Raw genomic sequence first — 21,771 nt, 5'->3', positions numbered from 1 at the left:
GATTGATTGTCCAATCATGAAAGACAGGAAATGAAGTTCAGTGAGCAAGCGAGCAGGATCTAGCGGGAGCGGCTAGCAAGAATGAGCCGGCGTGGCTAACGAGGGCGGCTAGCGGGAGAAGCTAACAAGAGCAAAGCAGAGGTACTATTATTGGTTAAATTAGTAGGCATACAATTATATATATATAATAAAAAAAGTAAATTGATGTGATAGAATATACTTTTTTTTTGGCATATTATTGAAATTAATAGTGGGTTTTTAAAATGAAGTAATTTTTAGTTCACCACTAGATGGCACTGAAATCAAAAATGTTCTTAAGGTTTCTGATTCTTATTTCTGAGCAATGGCCAACATAATATCTGCATTACACAACATTCTACACGTAACAGTAATTGAAAAAAGTCGCATAGTTCAGTCACAGGTTAACCACCTTAATGACCGATCAATTAATTGATCAAATAATTCTCTCAGGACTGGCTCAACTGCATTGCCCTCTCCTTCATATTTGTGGCTGCCACAAAAACCGTAACACGGTTTGATTGATCGCAAGTTCTGCATCATCGTATTTTGTGTTCCCTGCTGGTCATGATCTCATTTGATTTACACTCGATTTGATTTATGCTGCAAGAAGAACCAGGACATTTTGAAATAATGGAATATGCAATATGCACTTTACTTGTTGCTTTATTACATTACGCGACTCCAGGGATGAACTCAGCTTTAACGTTTTATACGCTTCTAACAAAAACACAAAGCCCTTGAGTGATCTCCAAGACAAACACTGACTTCCTGGAACGGATGTGTTTGTTCATGCTCTAATATTTTACGTTATTTACTCAGGTTTTTTTTTTTTTTTTTGGAGTCATAAAATGACAGGAATGAACAGGGAGCACATCATTTCTCGTGACAGATGAATTGATGCAGTTGAGAGAAGGCCCCAAGACACACAAAAAAATGTGTGGGAGGGAAATGAATATGGAAACTTAGTTTACTGACCAAGCTTATTTTAAGGCACGAACCCATCAAACTGTTTCGGCCAAGATCCTGACCGTAACGGCAACATTTATGACGGAAATCTGTTCCTATGGCGGCAATGTAACCCCGTTTGCACAGAATTGGACTTCCTGGTCTTACCTGTCCCATGACGTCATGTGACCAGATGTCAGTGGCAGAGGTAATATTCTGTCCCTTGCTGCTCTCGGACTCTGAGGGCCTGAGTAGAGTGGGGCCGAATACCGTGGCCAGGTTATGGAGGGACATCTTGTTGAGGGGCTCCTTCTCTGCCACCCTGTGGGAGCAAACGAGGCCAACGTTCAAAACGAGGCGCACTCGGCGGCCAAAACATTAGGTACACTTGTATGCTACAATGCGATTTGGTACCAGAATTGTTATGATTAAAAAAAATCGGATTTTTACAAAGATTACTACTGTAATACCACTTTGCAGCCCAGGTGGAGACACGTCCACACACACACCTGCAGTTCAATAGCTTCTGACCACTAGATGGCAACAAATGACCATTAAATGGTCGCTTTATGATGGCAACCAAGTAAAGACAGTATTCTCGCCATGTTTCCAGACATTTTGGTTGAATTGTTATTTACACCGTAGAAAACAATGTGCTTCTTGGAAAGGCTGTAAATCTGATTTATTAGTTCAGCCTAGAGGTGGTCCTCAAGGATCTACCTTGAGCCCACTTTTTTTCTCTCTATTTTTTATTAATAACCTTCCCTGTATTTTTTTCAGACACCTGAGCATCATTATCAGGCTTCATGCAGAGCTTACTGATTAGCTAATCGTTTGAAACACCTGTGTTGGCTGTGGGAGACATGGAAAACATGCTGGATGGGGGTACTTGTGGACCGCGGTTGAGAACCACTGGTTTATCAGACTGCATCAAAAACTGTTCTACTGTCCCTTAATGTGGTCTATAATTAAATTAAGTAGGTTTTATATCATGTTGTCATTTTTTGTACTTACTTGACGATATCCTGGGGTGGCTTTTCTTTAGATCATTGACGAAAATGTCACAATTTCAGTATCTCTTTGAATGCATTCATTTTAATTTCCCTTATTGTTTGAAACAATATTTTGTTCCTCAGTTATCCATTTACGCAAGTTCTTTATAGTGCCCCACTAATTAAACAACTGTATGCTTATTAATATTGCGCCCACGGAATAAGAATGAATCCAATTAATCCATCCATTTTCATCAATCTCAGGGCGCTGCCATCTTGTCCTGTACCGCCCTCCGCTGGCACGCATTACGAACGTCACACCTGTTTTCTAGGTTCGGCCACGTGACGTTTGCAATGCGAGCCCGAGGGCACTTTGATGTCGGTTTCAGTCTAAACTAAATGGCAGCGCCCTGAGACTGATGAAAATGGATGGATTAATATGATTGATATTAATCAGAGCATAGAGCATCTTATAGCAAAAAATAAAATAAAATAACGCCTTCCCCTTTCATTTAAACAAGCTTTCAATGTGCCTTCATGCCAACTGCAAAATGAATCCGTCTTTTGTAAAGTCCGATTTGTAATTACAGATCTGATCTTGGATTGCCTTTAGAGATTGATTTGGTATTGTGGCAGCTTGAGCAGAACGTACCGTTTGAGGTGCTCCAGCAGAGTGAGGAAGGTCATGAGGTTGGGGTCGGGCAGCGAGCGCAGGAGGTGCATCATGCAGTTCTCCTTGGCTGCGGGGTCGGACAGAGCTGCGAAAAAAAAAACACATTACGTCCAGGTGTGTCCAGCTCAAAAGTCCATCGCTCAGGTGAAAACTTGTCTCACATATTCCCTCCATGAAGGCCGGGTACAGGCGGTCGGTGAGCAAAGGTTCCGGCAGCTCCCTGAAGTACAGCTTGAGGGTTCCGGCGATGGCGTTGATGTCCATGTCGCTCAACATCACCAGGATGTCTTTGGTATCTACGGGTCAGATAGCCAGCCGGCCTCAGTCACAAACTCAAACCAAAACTCCAAATAACACAGCTGCTTTGTACTCCAAGGGATGAAATCATCCCTGAAAAATGCCCGTGCGGCAATCCATGCAGGCGAGCTCAATAAGGGCACACCAAAATGAAAGACGACACTTGGCTCTTGGTGATGTCAAATGATGTGAAAAGGTGCTTAACGTCATACAGCACTGCCAGTTCGTACAAATCATAACTCGGTTTCAACACCTGGCCAACACAACCGAACAAAGTTCTTCTTTGATTAAAAGGTGAGGCTTCTTCTTTCTGGGCTACAGTACTGTACTAAAATGGAGGCGGGGGGGTGGGGTGGGGGGGGGGGGGGGGGTTGGGGGGTGAGAGAATGGGGAAAGAGTAAATGGAGGAAGAGAGAGAGGGAGCGAGAGAGAGAAATGGAGAGAAAGGAAGGGGGAAGAGAGAGAATGGAGAGGGGAAGAGCAAGAGAGCGAATGGAGAATGGGGAAAGAGTAAATGGAGGAAGAGAGAGAGGGAGAGAGAGAGAAATGGAGAGAAAGGAAGGGGGAAGAGAGAGAATGGAGAGGGGAAGAGCAAGAGAGCGAATGGAGAAAAAGAGAGAGAAATGGAGAGAAAGGAAGGGGGAAGAGAGAGAATGTGAAGAGAGAGAGAATGGAGCGGGGAAGAGCAAGAGAATTGAGAAAAAGAGAAATGGAGAGAAAGGAATGGGGAAGAGAGAATGTGAAGAGAGAGAGAATGGAGAGGGGAAGAGCAAGAGAGAGAGAATGGAGAGAAAGAGAGAGAAAGGAAGGGGGAAGAGAGAGAGAATGGAGAGGGGAAGAGCAAGAGAGAGAGAGAGAAAGGAAGGGGGAAGAGAGAGAATGTGAAGAGAGAGAGAATGGAGAGGGGAAGAGCAAGAGAGAGAGAGAGAAAGGAAGGGGGAAGAGAGAGAATGTGAAGAGAGAGAGAATGGAGAGGGGAAGAGCGAGAGAATGGAGAAAAAGAGAGAGAAATGGAGAGAAAGGAAGGGGGAAGAGAGAATGTGAAGAGAGAGAGAATGGAGAGGGGAAGAGAAGGAGAGAGAGAATGGAGAGAAAGAGAGATAAAGGAAGGAAGAAGAGAGAATGTGAAGAGAGAGAGAATGGAGAGGGGAAGAGCAAGAGAGCGAGAGAATGGAGAAAAAGAGAGAGAAATGGAGAGAAAGGAAGGGGGAAGAGAGAATGTGAAGAGAGAGAGAATGGAGAAGGGAAGAGCAAGAGAGAGAGCGAGAGAGAATGAGGGGGAATAGAGAGAGAATAGGGAGAGAGAAGTAGAGAGACAGGCACAGATGAGAGAGAAAGAGCGAGGGTGCAAGAGATAGAGAGCGCGAGATAGAAATTGCGAGAGTGAGTGTGAGAGAGAGAGAGTGAGCGAGAGCTAGAGAGTGCAAGAAAGAGTGAGACAAGGAGAGAGAGAGAATGAGGGGGAATAGAGAGAGAATAGGGAGAGAGAGAAAGGAGGGGAAGTAGAGAGAGAGACACAGAGAGATGAGAGAAAGAGCGAGATTGTGAGAGAGAGAGCGCCTGATAGAAATTACGAGAAAGAGAAAGCGAGAGAGTTTGTGTGAGAGAGTAAGATTTTGCGAGAGAGAAAGACTACGAGAAAGAGTAAGAGAGACTTCTTACTGGTATCAAATGCTGTTTTGAGGGCCTGGATGTCGGTGGCCACCCCTGAGATCCTGTAGATTCCCACCTCGTCGATCCCCCTCTTCTCCACTTCCTCAATGCACTGGCGGACGATGTAAGGCACCTTGGATCGCTCGCGCCTGCAAACGTCAACGCGTCATCGTACACATCCTGATCATGGCTGCAGCCATTTCTTCCTTACTGTAAACACGACATCCTTCAAAGACGTCGCCAATAAAAGACAATTCGATCTTGATATCGTTTAAAGTAGAACAATTCGGTTGAAATCACAATTGTTTTTCAAATCCAAATCGTTCTTGTTTTTTTTTTTTTTTTTACACCCCTGAGTTAAAGGACATTTAAGTTTGAATAAACAAACACACTTACTTTGTTACCACATTGATTTTGACCCCAAACACACCGCTCTGTTTTTTGGATGGCGTCCTCTTCAAGCTCAAGTCCCTACTTGTAAACTTCATGGAGAATTCCACCTTTATCTAAAGAAAAAACACCATTCTGAGTATGTTACACAAATGTTTTGCAGTCAAGTCAGTTAATTTAATATTTCAGGCTTTTAGTCTCCTTCTCAAAAACATAGTGCCAGATTTAAAGATACCAGGAGCCGGATTGGCTTTCAAAAAAATCTCACCCCGTTCATCTCGATAACATCCATGTGCCAGTTCTTGGACTGCACCGTCTGCGGGTCGAGCTGGAAGACACAACAGAGACAGAAAGACGGTGAAACATGCCGGTTGGATAAAGATGCAATTATCATCACACGGACGCAACATGTTGCTTCTCGACATGATCCGATTACCGTCACAAAAACAGATCTGACATTGATTCCGCGTAAGCGATGACTTTCTTTCTGGATCAACTTTCAAGTAAAAGAAATGCGCCATCAAAAACTAGAGCAAAAATATCCACTAAACAGTTCAGTGTGGCACAGTTTCTCCCAAAATTAACTCAACATGCATGGTGTTCAACAGGGTTCAATTCTGGGGCCTCTGCTGTTTTCATTATCTGCCGCCCCTGGGGGTTCCATCTTAAAAAAACCAGCTAAAAACACCCACTTTTTTTTTTTTTTTTTTTAAATATATATATATATAGTCTGTCTCTACTCCGATGTTATGTCAACACAACACAGCCTCTAATAATGAACGTTGGCACGCAACACACACTTATTGGCATCATTAGGCTTCGGCCATTACACGTTCTCAGGGAGCGCATTTCATTGGCTCGTAAAAATGCAATTTGTCCGTTTTCCCAGCAGGGATTGGGGTTTGAGATGAGTGACAGGTCATCATTGCAAGTGAGAAGACGACGCCTCTCGTACGCCCCCCCACCAAAACGGCCGATTGAAAGAACAAAAACAGATCCGAAGTGTTCCCTCCCCTTTGCTTGCTGCTGAAGTCTGATTAAAAATGGATGCTGTCCAACAGGGTTGTAAAAACAAAAGTGAATGCTATAGGAGGCAGCGTTTACACTCATTGACCCTCACCCAAACAAATGCTTTATTGGAGCTGCTCGAGAAAGAACTTTCATTGAAACCAAATCACGTATTTGTACAGAGTTTGTAGCAATCGCTCAATATTTTGACGTGATTATTTTCACTTTTACCACCAAATGAATATCGGTTTCAAATATCGGTTTTCGGCCTCGTTTTGACTCCTAATAATCAGTATTTGGATCCACCCAGTTTGTCACTACTTAATTATTTAATTATTTATTATTATTATTCCAATGAATGATCAATTTTTGGAGGCCTCAACTTTTTTTTCTTTTTTTTTCCCAGGGATGATAATGATTATTTGGAGCCGATGTTCACTTTCACTCAAAGGGAAACTTTGCATAAAAATGGCTTACCTTTTTTTTTTTTTAAGTCTTCAAATTTTCAACTAAATAGCCCGCTATTCTTTTCTATGGTAAATAACCCCCCCCCCCATTTTTTTTTTTCGAAATAACTGAATCCCCTTATTTTAGTTTTAATTTCAAACAAAAAATGAAGGTACCGAGAGATTCCAGGGTCAGCAGCATCCCTGGAAAAGTTAGCTGAAAATTCCAATAAATAGTTCTATTATGCTAACTTCGTTTTAAATGGATTCATTATCGGCTGTCAGATTTTTAACTCTTTGACTGCCAGACGTTTTCAGAAAAGGGATGCCGTGGGTGCCAGCCGATTTAAGCATTTTTGACTGATCTTTCAAGGGCCACAGAAAATGATGTGTTTGGACTATGGAAACACACATACTACCGAGTGAAAGATTGGACTCTCATCGTTCATCAGAAAAAAAAGTTTGTTTCTACCTTATTCCGTTTTTCAGTAATCAACAATAGAAAATGGTTAGTTTCACCTCTTTTTTGAAAAAAACATCTTTTAACGTCTTTGGCACTCCTCCATAGGATTTTACTAAACGTTATTTAACGTTTTTGGCAGTCAAAGAGTTAAAGAAGGCCAATGTTGATTATTTTTCAAAAGTCGCTGATAATTGGCTCGGCCGTCCCTAGTGTCAACATTCCCAAACACACAACTATTTGTGCCTGTACTATCCTAATGAGAATTTGAGGGTCCCCGAAAAATCCTTGGCAACTTTTTTTTGGCCTTATTTACTGTAAATTCTACCGTCAATCCTACACAGGGTGGGAACCAAAATACTGAAATAAAAGAATATATCTGAAAGAGAACATAACATGGCTTCAGTTTAACCCTACTCTCTGTAAATCAAATATAATGACAAGAAAGTCTGCATTTCAGCCAAAAGGGAGATTGAAAATCTCATCCTATATATATAAAAAAAATCTTTATGATTATTATGATCACGTGGCAATCTATTACATGTGCACATATGTCTTGTGTTTCATGACTAGATATCCTGCAGCTACTATGATTCAGATAAGGATCACGTTATTCCAGGATTAAGGCTCTCTTTGTGTCCCGGCGGTCTGAGAAAAGAACACAAACTTGTGACATAAACTGCCAAATTATGTAAAACAGTTCTGTGCTGAAATAGTTGGGTAAAAAAAAATTAAAACACGTGCACATGACATTTCAAAGATGCTGGATTCATTTCATTTGCTTCCTTACATTACTGTGCTTAAATATTTATGAGCTTCAGAGAGCTTATGATTAGTCCTTTAATTAGATACTGCATAACGCTCAAACGTCACATCTTTTTTTTTTTTTTTTTTAAAGCTCACATGACCAAAGCGAGCGTTGTTCCAGATGTGACCCAAAGTGTAGGCAGCGCAACTATTTTTAGGTCCGTGGACCACATCAGCATGTTTACATGTGAGGCAGCAACCAGGACTTTCTTCCCTCAACAGCAGATGATGTCACCCCGGGCCCGGCCGGGCCATGTGAGCGCTTTAACTTGGTTACTATGTTGCCGTCCTTCGCCACATTGCCGCCTGGGCCAATCGGCGAGGGCTCTGCAGCTGGCTGAGGCGTATGATTTGCGGAGCGCCAGTATCTCTGCGGGCACAGCGAGATTCTCTTATAGGGTGCGCACAAAGCAACACGCAGGCGCGCATCACACTTATTACGCAACGTCCTACAGCCTGGTTGACTAAGAGTGCTGATGCGCACAGGCTGGAGCGTTATACATTAACTCATTCGCTGCCATTGACGGTTATAAACGTCAAAAAAATCCTTTTGACGGTTATAAACGTCAAAAAATCCTTTTGACGGTTATAAATGTCAAAAAATCCTTTTGACGGTTATAAACGTCAAAAAATCCTTTTAACTATTTCTATTAGTTTAACATTTTTTTCCTACTTTTGTTAACAAGAATATGAAATCCTAGAATTTTTTGTACTGTACATTTAGAACAGATATAAAATGTGTGATTAATGCGATCATTAATTAGTCATGCGATTAATTACGATTAAACTTCTAATCACCTGACGCCCCTAATTTTTAATAATCCTCTCATCAGGCAATTACATTTTTTTTATTGTAATTAATCAAACGACTTCACTAGTTAACTCACGATTAATCAAATTTTATATCTGTTCTAAATGTACAATTTTTTTTTCTCTAGGTTTTCATACTTTTGTTAATAAGTGTTTGTACTAATAGAAATAGTTTAAATTATTTTTTGACGTTTATAGCCGTCGCCCCTAATTTTTAATAATCCTTTCGTCAGGCAATTACATTTTTTTTTATTGTAATTAATCGAACGACTTCACTAGTTAACTCACGATTAATCAAATATTATCTGTTCTAAATGTACAATTTTTTTTTCTCTAGGTTTTCATACTTTTGTTAATAAAAGTGTTTGTACTAATAGAAATAGTTTAAATTATTTTTGGACGTTTATTGCCGTCAATGGCAGTGAATGAGGTAATAAAACAGAAATTAAATGGGAATGAGATGTCTCATGATAGGAAAAATACCCAAGATAAGCATTAATCAAAATACAAAAAAAAGAAAGAGCATTTGGGCTAAAATACAGCAGGGGCAGAAAGTGGAATAACTGCGGATAAAAACGCTCAAATGTGGTTGTCTTCCACGGGTAAGCCGCTACGACAGCTCCATTGTTCTCAGCCCAAAAGCTGGCTGAAAGTGCACAAAGAAAACAAAAACAAATCCAGCAAACGGGTCATCAGGCAGAGAACATGACGGCGAGCAAATCCCCAGCAACAATCAAATATGAGCATCATCAGAATTTGTGTCAGTTTGGCACATTCACACGGTCTCATTTTAGTCTAATTACTTTCCAAAGCCAGACCTTCCTCCCACTTCATATCAAATCTCTTAGGTGACGCTTTTGCCTGAGGGACTAAAAACAATTTCTGTCTCCTTCCTCCTATTAACTAGACTGTTGTATGAAAATGTACAGTGACTGCTTTTTGGTGCTGCACTGCATCATCCAAAGAAGAGTGATCTTAATAAATAAAACAAATGTCCATGTAAATGTGTTTAGTTCAAGTAGTAAAAAAATAAATAAATAATCCCAATTCGGACTGATCCACTACTTGTTTCAATTTGACTCAACTTTCTGAGTTGCTTTGCACAACCAAAAATTGGTTATTTACTAAACAACCCAAAAATGTGGTCGTTTTGAACAAAAAACAAACAAACCAAAAAAACCTGAGAGAAAACCTTTGACAAATTGACTCAAGAAGTGGATCAGTATATTTTTGACCAAATTTAAAAACCATTCCAATATTGACCCAAATTGAGCTATTTTCGACTCAACTGTTTTTCAAGTGGGGTCAAATATAACCCAATTTGGGTCAAGAATGGGCCGATATGAGTTGCTTTGCACAAAATAACCCCCTAAAAATATGTCATTTTGTATGAAATGACCCATTAAAAAAATCGGGTTTGTATAAAATAAACAAATTAACCCAAGTAGTGGATCAGTACAATATTGACCTAACTTCGGTTATTTTCAACGCAATTTTTAGGTATGAAACAACACAAAAAAATTGCTTATTTTGTACATTAACTCATTTACTGCCATTGACGGCTATAGACGTCAAAAATTCATTTTTGTTAACAAGAGTATGAAAACCTAGAAAAAAGTTTTTATTGTACATTTAGAACAGATATAAAATTTGTGATTAATCGTGAGTTAACTATTGAAGTCATGCGAGTAATTACAATTAAAACTTTTAATCGCCTGACGACCTTAAAAAACTAGGACGTCAGGCAATTAATTTTTTTAAATTGTAATTAATCACATGACTTCAATAAATAACTCACAATTAATCACACATTTTATATCTGGTCTAAATGTACAATATTTTTTTCCCTTAAGTGGAAAAATGTTAAACTAATAGAAATAGTTCAAATGAATTTTTGACGTCTAAAGCCGTCAATGGCAGTGAATGAGTTAAAAACCAAAACAAAACTGGAAGAAAACTTTGGACAAACTGACCCAAGTAGTGGATCAGTCCAATATTGACCAAAATTGGGTTATTTTTGACCCAACACATCAATCAATTTAATCCAATCTTCTGTGTTGTTAATAATAATTATAAAAAAAGTGTTTATTACAATTTTGTATTCAGAAAGTTGGGTCAAATTGACCCAACAAGTGGATTGGCCCTTTTTTTTTTTTTTTTTTTACCCGAGTTGGCTTTTTTTTTTTTTGACTTGACGTTTTTAGATTAAAAAAATGTAACTATGTTTTACTACTTGAACTAAACACATTTAGATGGACATTCGTTCTATTTTTGTCTGTTTGCTGTGAAACAGGACCTTGTGCAGGATTTTTCCATTCTCGGATCATTTTGAAAAGCTCGCTTTTAAACAGAGAATGTATGTGATCCTCTTGTCAAACAGCAATCGCCGTCAAAGCTGACGTGCGGGACGGGGGGTGGAAAGGAAAGAGAGAATTGTAGCAGACTTGATAGGATCAAAAGGTAACTGAGCTCAGAAACTAACTGAAGCACTGCAAGTGTACTCTTTAAAAACAGCTTTGCAAAAGCCTCTTTGAATAAATAAAAGTGAATGGATGAATGGGACCTTCACATGGGAGTTGTGGGGGGCGGGGGGGAGTTGGTGACGCTGTGATGAAATACACAACCGCAATGCCGTCTGCTAACATTTGGGTGAGAGGAGGAGATAAAGAATCAAAGCAACACCTGTGGGGCAGAGCACGGAAGCCTCATTTTAACTCATTATCCCGTTAAGTGGAAATTTTAGTAGGCCTCAGTCACACTTTCTGTTTACCATTGAAAACTACAAATTATTTGTAGGAAACACAAGTGAAAACAAGGTCCTATAGACAACTGCATCCTACGTGGGTATACCCAAAGCGTGTCAGAAACCAATTATCTGCAAGGCCAAAGTTGTAACAAAAGCTTCCCTTGGGACTTAATTGCATGAAAAAGCAGAGACAAATGTGCATGTGACAGTTAATTAATGAAGAAGTGCAGCATGTAAAATGCCAAAAGGGGATTGGGTCAACTATGAGAAAAAAAGCAGTGACAGTATTTAAATTCAACACAGGGGGGCGCTAATGGGTCAGAAATGCCACATACTGAACATAAAAGTATATTGTCTTTTTATGTTACGTTATTTAGAGTTTCACATCCTGCTTCTAAAATTCAAAATATTGTTTCAATTGAAAAAAAGAAAAAGGTGCCTTAATAGATGGAAAATAGATGCACGCACACTAATTAATTTCTGCATTAAAAAAAAGCTGTTTATTTATACAAAAAAAGAAGAAGAAAAAAGAGAGCAATGATGATGATGACATAACAAATCAGTAAAATTACCGAATGAACAATACTGAGCTCTCCCCAAAAAATAAAAATAAATAAAGCCGTTTATGTAGATTGCGATGGGAAACCACCTTTGTCAGGTCTAGACCAGTTGATAAGAACAATAGTCCAGTCTGTACTGAATGACAGCAGGCAGATGGACTACACTAAACAAAAAAAAGTGAACAGATGGAAGTGACAAAGTGATAAATAGAAGCAACATATAACCCAGCAGAGCACGTGCGTGCATATGCCGGTCAGAAAAACCTTTTGTCTGAGCAGTTTGCTGCGGACGCGACCCCATAGCTTGGCCCCGGTGTTGGTGTGTCTCTTGAGTACGGGGGTCTGCGGTTGGCTGGACAGGTTGTGCTGATTCTGGTCCAGGCAGCACTGCTGCTCCAGATGCTCGCACACAGAGTTCAGGTTCACATCCGACGCGAAGATCTCCGTCATCACAAAAACCTCAGGCGACGCAGGTGGAGGAAGGAAGGGAAGGAAGATGAATCCTTTTGCAAACTGACACAGATCAATGGAAGCTCCTGATGCGGTGATTGAAGAAAAAAAAAAAAAGTCTCTCCAGTAGATTTTTTTTTTTTTTTTTTTTTTTTAGATCTTCGTTTCCAAAATGACAAAAAATGGAATGGCAGGAAGACACGATGTTGCCATGGTTTCTGAACAACCTTGTCAACAATTCCGCTTGGCGCTTGATTCACAGTCAGCTGCTAACATCTCCTCGCTCGTGTGCAGTGTGACGAGCAAAACACGGATAGCGCAAGCGTGACAGAGCGAGCGAGCAAAAGAGAGGGAACGGGGAGGGGAATGAATGCGCCCGGCCACTGAAGCGACTGTGCTTCCCCAGATGTTGGTGGACACACCTCCAAAATAAAGAGAGGGGGGGGGGGGGGGGTAAAGACTCTCAATGACAAGAGAGTGAGAGCGCAGTTGCTGTACAGTGTTGTTATTCAACCATTTGACCTCTTGTCAACCTTTCCCAGAGTTGGTCACCGCAGCCGGGAAGTGAGCAGCAGGCAATGTGACGCAAAATAATCCCTGTACGAGCGGACATCAGGGAGATTTTTCTGGTGGATAAAATGTAAAAAACTGTCCAAAAAAAAAAAAGTGTTAAAAAATGAACCCCCAAGCCTATTATAATTAAGCCTCTTCCCACGCTGCATAGTTCTCATTTCCAATGTCCCGTCCCCGCTTGTGAAAGTCAAGTCACCGTGAATGTGCTTGAACCCTTTTTACGCTACGCCTGTCTGCTGGCATTGAAAAGTCATCGGCACGCACGCACCAGCTCGCATCCTCCGAGACGCGTCAAAGCACCGTCTTTATTCAGAAAGGGCAGTCTGCTCTTAAAAAAAGGGTCGTCTGAATGGATCGATGGGGGCGCGGGAGGCTGGGGCATGCCTGTCAAACTCCATCTCCATCCGCTGTCTTTTTCTACTAGAGGGCAAAAATATTCCACTCAAGGAAAGACACCAGGCTGCATTCATGAAGTCTTTCTGTCGGGCTGAGCAGTCGTATGAGTTAGGTTGGTAGTGTGACGCCTGCGAATGGTACAAACATTCCTACAGTAAACAGCGGAAGTTCTCGAGTTGAATGCCCCCAAGGATGTACAATTTCAGTGTGACCACAATTTTGGCAAAATGTCTCTAAAGGGGACACACTGAATGGAAAATTTAAACATTTACAAGAGAGGTGTGCCATGTTTTGTCATTGGCCTTGTCGGAGCAACTGTGTCAAAATGGCCGTCCCTTAAGATGGATAAAAACGGGTGGATTTTGCTTCTTAATTCATATTCCACAAAAGCAATATTAACCAGAATACCGTGTTTGGACTAGTGGGGGGGGGGGGGGGGTGCATAGATCATATTGTACAGAACATTTTGGTTTGACTTTTACAATTGGGTAACTGCAATGGCTTGACCTCATTTTTTAACTCATTCACTGCCATTGACGGCTATAAACGTCAAAAATTCATTTGAACTATTTCTATTCGTTTAACTTTTTTCCCCCACTTTTGTTAAGAGTATGAAAACCTAGAGAGAAAAAAAATATTGTACATTTAGAACAGATGTAAAATTTGTGATTAATCGTGAGTTAACTAGTGAAGTCATGCGATTAATTACAATTAAAAAATTTAATCGCCTGACGAGATGATTATTAAATATTAGGGGCGATTACATTTTTGTTATCGTAATTAATCGCACTTCGTAATTATCGTAATTCAGACCAATAGTTAACTCACGATTAATCACATATTTTATATCTGATCTTAACTCTTTGACTGCCAGACGTTTTCAGGAACGGGTTGTCCCCAGAGCCAGCCGATTTTAAGCATTTTGACTGATCTTTCAAGGTCCACAGAAAATTATGTGTTTGGACTATGGAAACACACATACTACCAAATGAAAGATTGGACTCTCATCTTTCATCAGAAAAAAAAAGTTTGTTTCTACCTTATTCCGTTTTTCAGTAATCAACAATAGAAAATGGTTAGTTTCACCTCTGTTTTGAAACAAACGTCTTTTAACGTCTTTGGCACTCCTCCATAGGATTTTACTAAACATTATTTAACGTTTTTGGCCGTCAAAGAGTTAAAGATTGAGTAAGCAATTCTCATAGGACCACAACTAAAAATGACAGGCAAAGAAAAGTCATCATGTCGCTACAAGACTGCAGTAAACATGTTATCATAATATCAAACAAATCGGGTTCCACAGTGACAATAAATGGCGAGCAACAAGTACGGCAATGTGCGTGTCTGGTTTGTACAGAGGAGACCTCAGTCAACCCCTGCCAGAGTGTATTTTTAACCCCCAACTTTTGCAAGTAGGAGACAAACACACTCCATGCGTCACTTTTTGGAAAGAAAGTCTGGGAAAACAATTTTTGGGGGGAAATGAGAGGGAAGAAAACCCCAAGGGAGACATGAGATATTTTTGGGTCAGATGAGAGAAAAGAAGTGGAAAGAAAAAAAATATATATATATATATCTATCATCTGAGTGCATGTCTTGATCACAATAGTATTTAATGTCCATAAACGAGATAATAAGAGATAATAGCCTAAAAATAAAATTGTGTTGACAACCCAAGTCAAAGGCTCAAGAGAGGGAGCGAAACGATTTACTAGCTTTCCGTGACAAAGTTAGTATTTTATAATACTTCTTTACAAAGTCAAAGCCCTCTTCTTATTGGACAGCTTGTTGAGGGGCAGCAGCCAACGCTGGCAAGCACCTTAACTTTCCTTCATAAAACCAAAATACATTCAGTAAAACATTTGAACAAGCCCCAAAATGTGAAAAGCAGTCCTGGGCAGAAGAGTTGAAAAAGCTTGGAACCGAACTGCCAAGTTTCAGTTCCAATGTTTTTGATGAAATGGGTATTTCCACCCAATGACAGGTTAACAGGAATCAATAAATAACAATGCGCTACAGAGATGAATCAGTCGACAGTTTGAACCTTTACTCTGAGTGGAAACAGTGGAAGTTCAGAATTTGTCTGAAAATGTCGAGAAGTGGGAATACTTAGCGTTACTTTGATTGAGAACTATTTCTGTTTACACGTAACAGTCAAGTTGAAATGTTACTACACATTGCCTGTACGTGAACAGTTTTAACTGATCATATTTATTGCCGTTATTATTTCCCATGGGGAAAGATTTTCTACAAATCCCCCCCAAAATTGGAGGTTGACCATGATAGTGTTTGACTGGATGAAATTGGCTGCTTATTGTGTAGTATCTTAAATACGTGCAACAATTTCTGGTGCTCTTATCAGGAGTCATAAAAGGACAATCCCCAGATCCATTCCTGCTCTCATGTCAAGGTTAGACCATTTGCCAGTCTTCACTCATTCAGGCGTCTACAAAACAAGGTCAGCCAAAGTCCAACACGTCCCCTCACATCAACATCATGGAATAAACGCATCCATACACAGTCTAGTGATTCCCGCCCACTCAGATGATCAGCTTTATTTATGGTATTAAAAACAAGCCTACGTACTGTGCAGCGTAACAACAGACATGCTGACAGAACACTGTGGCTCACACTGTTGTATGTAGGAGAAACGTCTGCTCTGGACAGACCCCCACAACTCAAAAAAAAAAAAAAAAAAAGCCACAGTTACACCCTACAAGATATTTAATTGCAGACTATTAACATGAAAGCGGCGTGCCAGGATAATATTTGTCTGAACCAGACTACTTCATGCTACTTGGTTTTAGTGGTTGGTTGCGTTTGCCATGTGCAAGAAAAGATTTCTTTTCTTAGAAGGCGTTCATGCGGATAAAAAGCGCCGTGTGGAGATAAATATATGGGAGGACGAGGGCTGTATGTAATATTAGAATGATAACAAAGATGAAAAGCCAAGTAGAGAGGAGTTCAATGAGGTGATAAAGAGTTCCCTTGTGGGAATAAACATTAAAAAAAAAAAAAAAAAAGAGGCTGCTGAATGCGGTGTGTGTGAGGCTTGCTGAGCACTCATTTCTGTGGGTTCGGTGTGACCTCACACATTGGCCGACTGAATGTGACTACGACTATGTATGGGTTACACACAACGACTACACACTTAAAACACATTTGTTTGTCAACAAACTCTGCATCTTGCGCATACGATATAGAGCAGTGCACCAAACAATGAAAAAAAAAACCAAACAAAGATAGCGAGACAAGCCAAGTTGAAAATCATTTACAATATTTATTTTTTCTTCATTACTTGTAGTTCGTGTCGAAATGAATTTGAAATCAAGTTAAAAGAAATCTTCATGATGCGGAATATGAATTTAGCAGGAAAATCCACCTGTTGTTATCCATCTCAGGGGGGCGGCCATTTTGCCACCTGCTGTCGACTGAAATGACATCACAGTGCTTAAAAGGCTCAGGTAACGACCATCACGACTCACCTGTTTTCTGTGTTTGGTCACGTGACAATCACAAGGTACTGTGATGTCATTTTCAAATCGACAGCAAGTGCCAGTAAAAGACAAAATGGCCGCTACCTGAGATGGATAAAAAACAGGTGGGTGTTTCTGCTCAATTCATATTCCACAAACGCAATAGTAATAAATCAGAATACCGTGTTGAGACTAGGTGGGGCGATTACAACATATTTTAAAGATTTTTTTTTTTTAACTCATTCATTGCCATAAATTAATTTTTAAAAAGATTATTAAAAATTCGGGGCGTCAGGTGATTACAATTTTTAATCGTAATTAATCGCATGACTTCACTAGCTAACTAGATTAATCACAAATTTTATATCTGTTCTAAATGTACAATAAAAAAAATCAAGTTTTTCATATTGTTAACAAAAGTGGGGAAAAAAAGCTAAACTAATAGAAATAGTTCAAATGAATTTTTGACGTTTATAGCCGTCAATGGCAGTGAATGAGTTGATTACTTGACTTCCTCTTTAAGTACATTTAAACTCATTAAAACTTTTCAAACATTCTATATTTGATTTCGACAGTAGTCATTTGATTTTTAACATTTTAATTCTAATATGCTCAACGTTTTATGACGGTGAAAGTTCAGCCTAATGAGAACTACCGGCAGTTGCTGCTTTCTACTCCAAATTCCATCTGGGATTTCCGAGATACCGTCCTGCCAAGAAGCATTCAATTCCTGGTTGATTCCACAAAATGTAGGCACTCACACTCTTGCTGGCTTTGACAAAGCTTGATGAGAATCCCACTCACTAGCAAGAGATGGATTAACCATCGATTTAATGGTTGCACCCTTCCAACATTAATATGCAAGAGCTCCGCCCCCCCCATTCATTATGGCGGAGACAGGAGTTTGAGCTCATGACCTCTTCTCGTTTAGGATTCACTTTGGTAATTAAACCGGAATAAAAAAAAAAAAAGATTTTAAATTAAATTGGATTAGATTCGATCATCCTTTAATACTCACATGAATAACAAGAAAAGGAGAGGAAAGCTCCACCCAACTATTTTCTAAATTGCTTATCATTGAGTGAGTAAGTTGACCTAGCGGGGTACGGTCGCAAGCAAACACAAAAACATATAAAAGATTCAACAGTAGTGAGAAATGTCAAATCAAACCAAAAAGGCAACAGAGGACCGGGTAAGCATTCTTGGTCACGTTCTGATGAAACATTGCTTGTTCTAAGCTGTTTACACTGCAAAAAATGACTGTAGAAAATTTTGGGGGGGAAAATATAGTAAAATAAGAAAATTATTACTTCAATTAAGCAAAATTATCTGCCAAAAGAACAAGAACATTTTACTTAAATTTACCTGTAAGATTTAAAAAAAAAATAAGAAAATAATACTACTCTCAACCACTGCATTTTCAGACTAAAAACAAGTCATATCGACTTTTTTCAAGCTGCAATAAATAGAACTATTTTCTTAAAATACATGAGTATTTTTTTTACACTCTGATAATTTAGCCCGAGTGTCAAGCAGGGGGTCCCCTTTTCTTTGTCATGACCCAGGCAGGAATTGAACCCACAACCTTCAAGACTGTGGGTAGGCACTGTACCCCTAGGCCACTGAGCTGGTACTGAAACAAGGAAAAATGATCTTAGTAAATATAACAAAATGAACCATATTGTACTCGTATGTTTTCATACTTGTATTTTTTTCCATTTATCTTATTACTAGATTATGCAAAATAAGAAAACTTCCCAGTTCAGGGCCTTTGATGTTGGTTAGTTGTCATCTTAAAATGTGGGAAATGCTTGTTTTAAGCCTCACAGTACTTAAAACTGGCTGTTAACACTCAATGCCAATGACTGAAGTAATAAGTATCTTAAAACAAGCACAATGATCTTGCCTGACAATTTCATTTTAAGTAAAAAATAACTTGTCATATCCAAAATAAGCTCATTTATGTTACATTTAAGAAATTATATCTTACTTAAGATTTCAGTTTTTGCAGTGTAGAATAAGGATGGAGAAGATTGCATTAGCGTGTGTCTCCGCGCGAGGGGGTGCTTCCAAGGGAGCGCGGCCTTCAAGGTACTGTTGGGAGTACAGAAATGGGAGCGCAGAGGAGGTTTGTCAGGGTAGGGGAAATCAGCCTCAGGGTTTTCGACAGATTATTCAGATTTTCTTTTCATCTACGCCTTTGGGGGGGTGATCTGCAGTCGATTAACCGCGCCATCACTTATTAAACACTTTGGAACAAACGGAGCAAAGGGAAGGGAGGATGCAAGAAAATAACAAGACCGGGTTTCGTGATCCTGTTTCTGCTTGCAGGGTGTGGGTGAGGAAACAGGAGAGGCGCTCGACAAATAAATGTTGATTATTTTATTTTAAGCCACATACGGTAAGAATTGAGTATTGAGTACTCGCGGCATTCAGTGTTCATTTTCTTGTCTTGGAGGGCAGTTTGTCCCCCCCCCCCCCATTCCATTTCTATTGCCACACTGCAGTGCATACCGATCAATGAACTGCATTGTGCACAGCTTCATCCTTTAGATTCCATTCCAAGATGATTGGCATTGCAATAGGTTGCGAAAACAGCAGAATTCAGATTATTTGTGATTATTCTCATTTGGTCACAAGTCTTGACAATGTGAATGATAAAAAAAAAAAAAAAAAAAAAAAAAGTAGACTACCAAACTGCACCATACTGTTTGATAGAAACACAAGATCCATCCATCAGTTATTCGTGGTGTAAAATAAAACCTCAAAATTGTGTCAAGGGAATCTGCAACTACAGTCAAACTTTTGTTGAATTCGCTTGGTCTGAAATTGTGCCCGTGCATGTTCGTGTTGACTTGGCAGACTGGGAACCGGGCCATCTGTACGGCATGACCCATTTCGAGTGATGAAGAGAAGAAGCGAGGGCAGCTTCCTAGGATGACACGCTACTGACCTGCTTGAATTATTTACTCCGCAGAGTCAAACTACGACTGACTGCATGCAGCCACCTGGAAGATTGCATGAGCACGGGCGAGCGATGGAGTAGTGAGGAAGAGTGACCGGATTACGCAATCCAGGCTGGAACAAAAAGCTTATGAGAAAACTCTTTTATGGATTTTCAATTCATTTAAATGGGGAAGACTGGTTTAATACAGGGATGTGATTTGACCAAAGTGAAATTATCTGAAAATTTAGCCGGGGGTCTGGGGGCCGCTGGCACCCAGCTAGGTCCAGGGCAGTGCCCTGGTGGGGGGACAAGGGAGCTCATGGGTTTTCCGTGTTTTTAAGTACTTTCAATGCACTCACATGACAAAGAAATAGACAAAACAACAGCATAAATTTTCAATGTATATTGAACTATCCCATATAAAATGGCAGTTTTAGTCAACTCAAAATCAGTCACATTCAAAAACATTGGACTGCCTTTGCTTTTAAAAACTATCACTGAGAATATCATCATATCTAACTAATGTGATTACTAAGTTAACACATAAATAATGTTGAAGAGTTCAAATTTCCTGAACAAATAATTGTATCATGACCAAATGAAAAGTAACTCATATTAGAGCATACCACAAATGTCTTTGTTATAGCAGAAGATGTTATCTGTCGGAGTCATGTGCATACACAATGAAATACTAAAAAAAAAAAAAAAAAAAAATCGAAATGTTTTTTTTTGGGGGGGGGGGGGATAAAAAAAGCGGAATTCCGAGAATTAGCGGAAAAATCACATCCCTGTTAATATGCAAATATATTGAGCTAAACTCATAAGCAGGTAGAAGAATCTCCTCAACTATACAACTATTTGTACACAGAGAATTTTTTTTTTTTTTTTTTTTACAGGGGCCAGTCTTCGAAAATGTGCCCCCGTTTATCCCCCATCTTGTTTTTATATAATATTAAAGACAAACCCATTTGCGACAAACTGTATCTTGGAAATAATTTTAAAAAGCATCACAATTATGGTGATATTAAAAGCAGTCAGTCACACAAGTAAGTATGACCCAGTGACCCAGTACGGGCTTGTGTGGCATCAGTTACATCAAAATCAAAAGTCAATGTAGCTCCTCATTAGGAGCTGCATTGTGAAGCAGCAATCATTCTCTTCATCCGGGTCAGGAATTTGCCGCCTAACCCATATCAGCTTTCAAAGATCACTTTTTTTCATTTTGCCAATAACCAATTAAAAACTGAGGACAAACATTGGCCCGGGGTTAAAACCCTATGAGGACATGAAGTTTGTGTCAACTGAAAGCCTTTTGAGGACACTCGGCTCCCATTTTGTGTTGCCATGGCGACGGGTTCGGAACTGACAGGCATTGAAAAACTCACCTTTCAAGGAGGAGCTAAACTATTAGCCTTAGTTTATCTCTATGTCTGTCTACCTCTGTCTCGACAACTTCTATTTGATGTCGGGATTTTTGCTAGTAAAAAATAAAAATAAAAAATAAAAATAAAAAAGTGTCCCGCTGACCTGCCCGCATCGCGCCGACTTATCGAACATCCTGGAGTGATCCGAGGAGATTCAATAAAGCCAAACGCCTCCTTCTGCACAAACTCGACACATCCTCTGCGGTTACACAACACATTACATAATTCAACCAATAACAACCAATCCTCATGAACGCCCACGCGGCTCACTGAAAGAGAGAACAGGTACGCGCTGGAGAGAGCGCCTGTGCCAGTTCAACACATTTTGATGTGTCTGCCGGGGACATTTTGAGAAAAGATTGAAGCGATACTGTCATCACAGCGCAGTGGTTATGCAACAGGCAGCTTCAAGTGATGGAAAGAGACCACTTGAGATAAGAGGCCTATGATGTTCTCCGAAGCAATTGCAACTGGTTTGTTGTTCGTGAACTGCATTACTCAACTTTGGTAGGACGTCGTACGTCGCAGGCAGTGAAAGAATGTCTCTGGTGCTGTGTTTGTGGATTAGAACAAGAAATGTGTAATACATTAATGCGAGAATTCCTGAACAAGTGAAGAATCCATAAAATGCTTCAAGTGATGTCGGTTTGCTTTACAGCACCCGCAGCTGGATTCGGTGTGACCAATTGGGTAACCG

The 21,771-nt window shown here is 39.8% G+C and overlaps 1 protein-coding gene across 10 annotated transcripts in view; it reads right to left on the bottom strand.

The window, feature by feature from the left end:
• Positions 1-21,771, bottom strand: part of abr (ABR activator of RhoGEF and GTPase) — a 93,409-nt gene that overhangs the window by 1,820 nt on the left and 69,818 nt on the right. For 9 of the 10 annotated variants that reach the window (XM_077546149.1, XM_077546150.1, XM_077546155.1 and 6 more), the window contains 6 exons: positions 5,240-5,299; positions 4,978-5,087; positions 4,591-4,730; positions 2,793-2,927; positions 2,611-2,716; positions 1,135-1,288 (listed from right to left, as the gene is read on the bottom strand). In XM_077546149.1, the coding sequence (XP_077402275.1) occupies positions 1,135-1,288; positions 2,611-2,716; positions 2,793-2,927; positions 4,591-4,730; positions 4,978-5,087; positions 5,240-5,299 (705 nt within the window). Of the gene's footprint in view, positions 1-1,134; positions 1,289-2,610; positions 2,717-2,792; positions 2,928-4,590; positions 4,731-4,977; positions 5,088-5,239; positions 5,300-12,072; positions 12,641-21,771 lie in introns of those variants that run through there. The other variant, XM_077546159.1, reaches the window with a different exon arrangement.

The sequence above is a fragment of the Vanacampus margaritifer genome, chromosome 16, assembly GCF_051991255.1.
Source record: "Vanacampus margaritifer isolate UIUO_Vmar chromosome 16, RoL_Vmar_1.0, whole genome shotgun sequence".
Classification (NCBI taxonomy): Eukaryota; Metazoa; Chordata; class Actinopteri; order Syngnathiformes; family Syngnathidae; genus Vanacampus; species Vanacampus margaritifer.
This window is presented reverse-complemented; position numbering and strand designations above follow the sequence as displayed.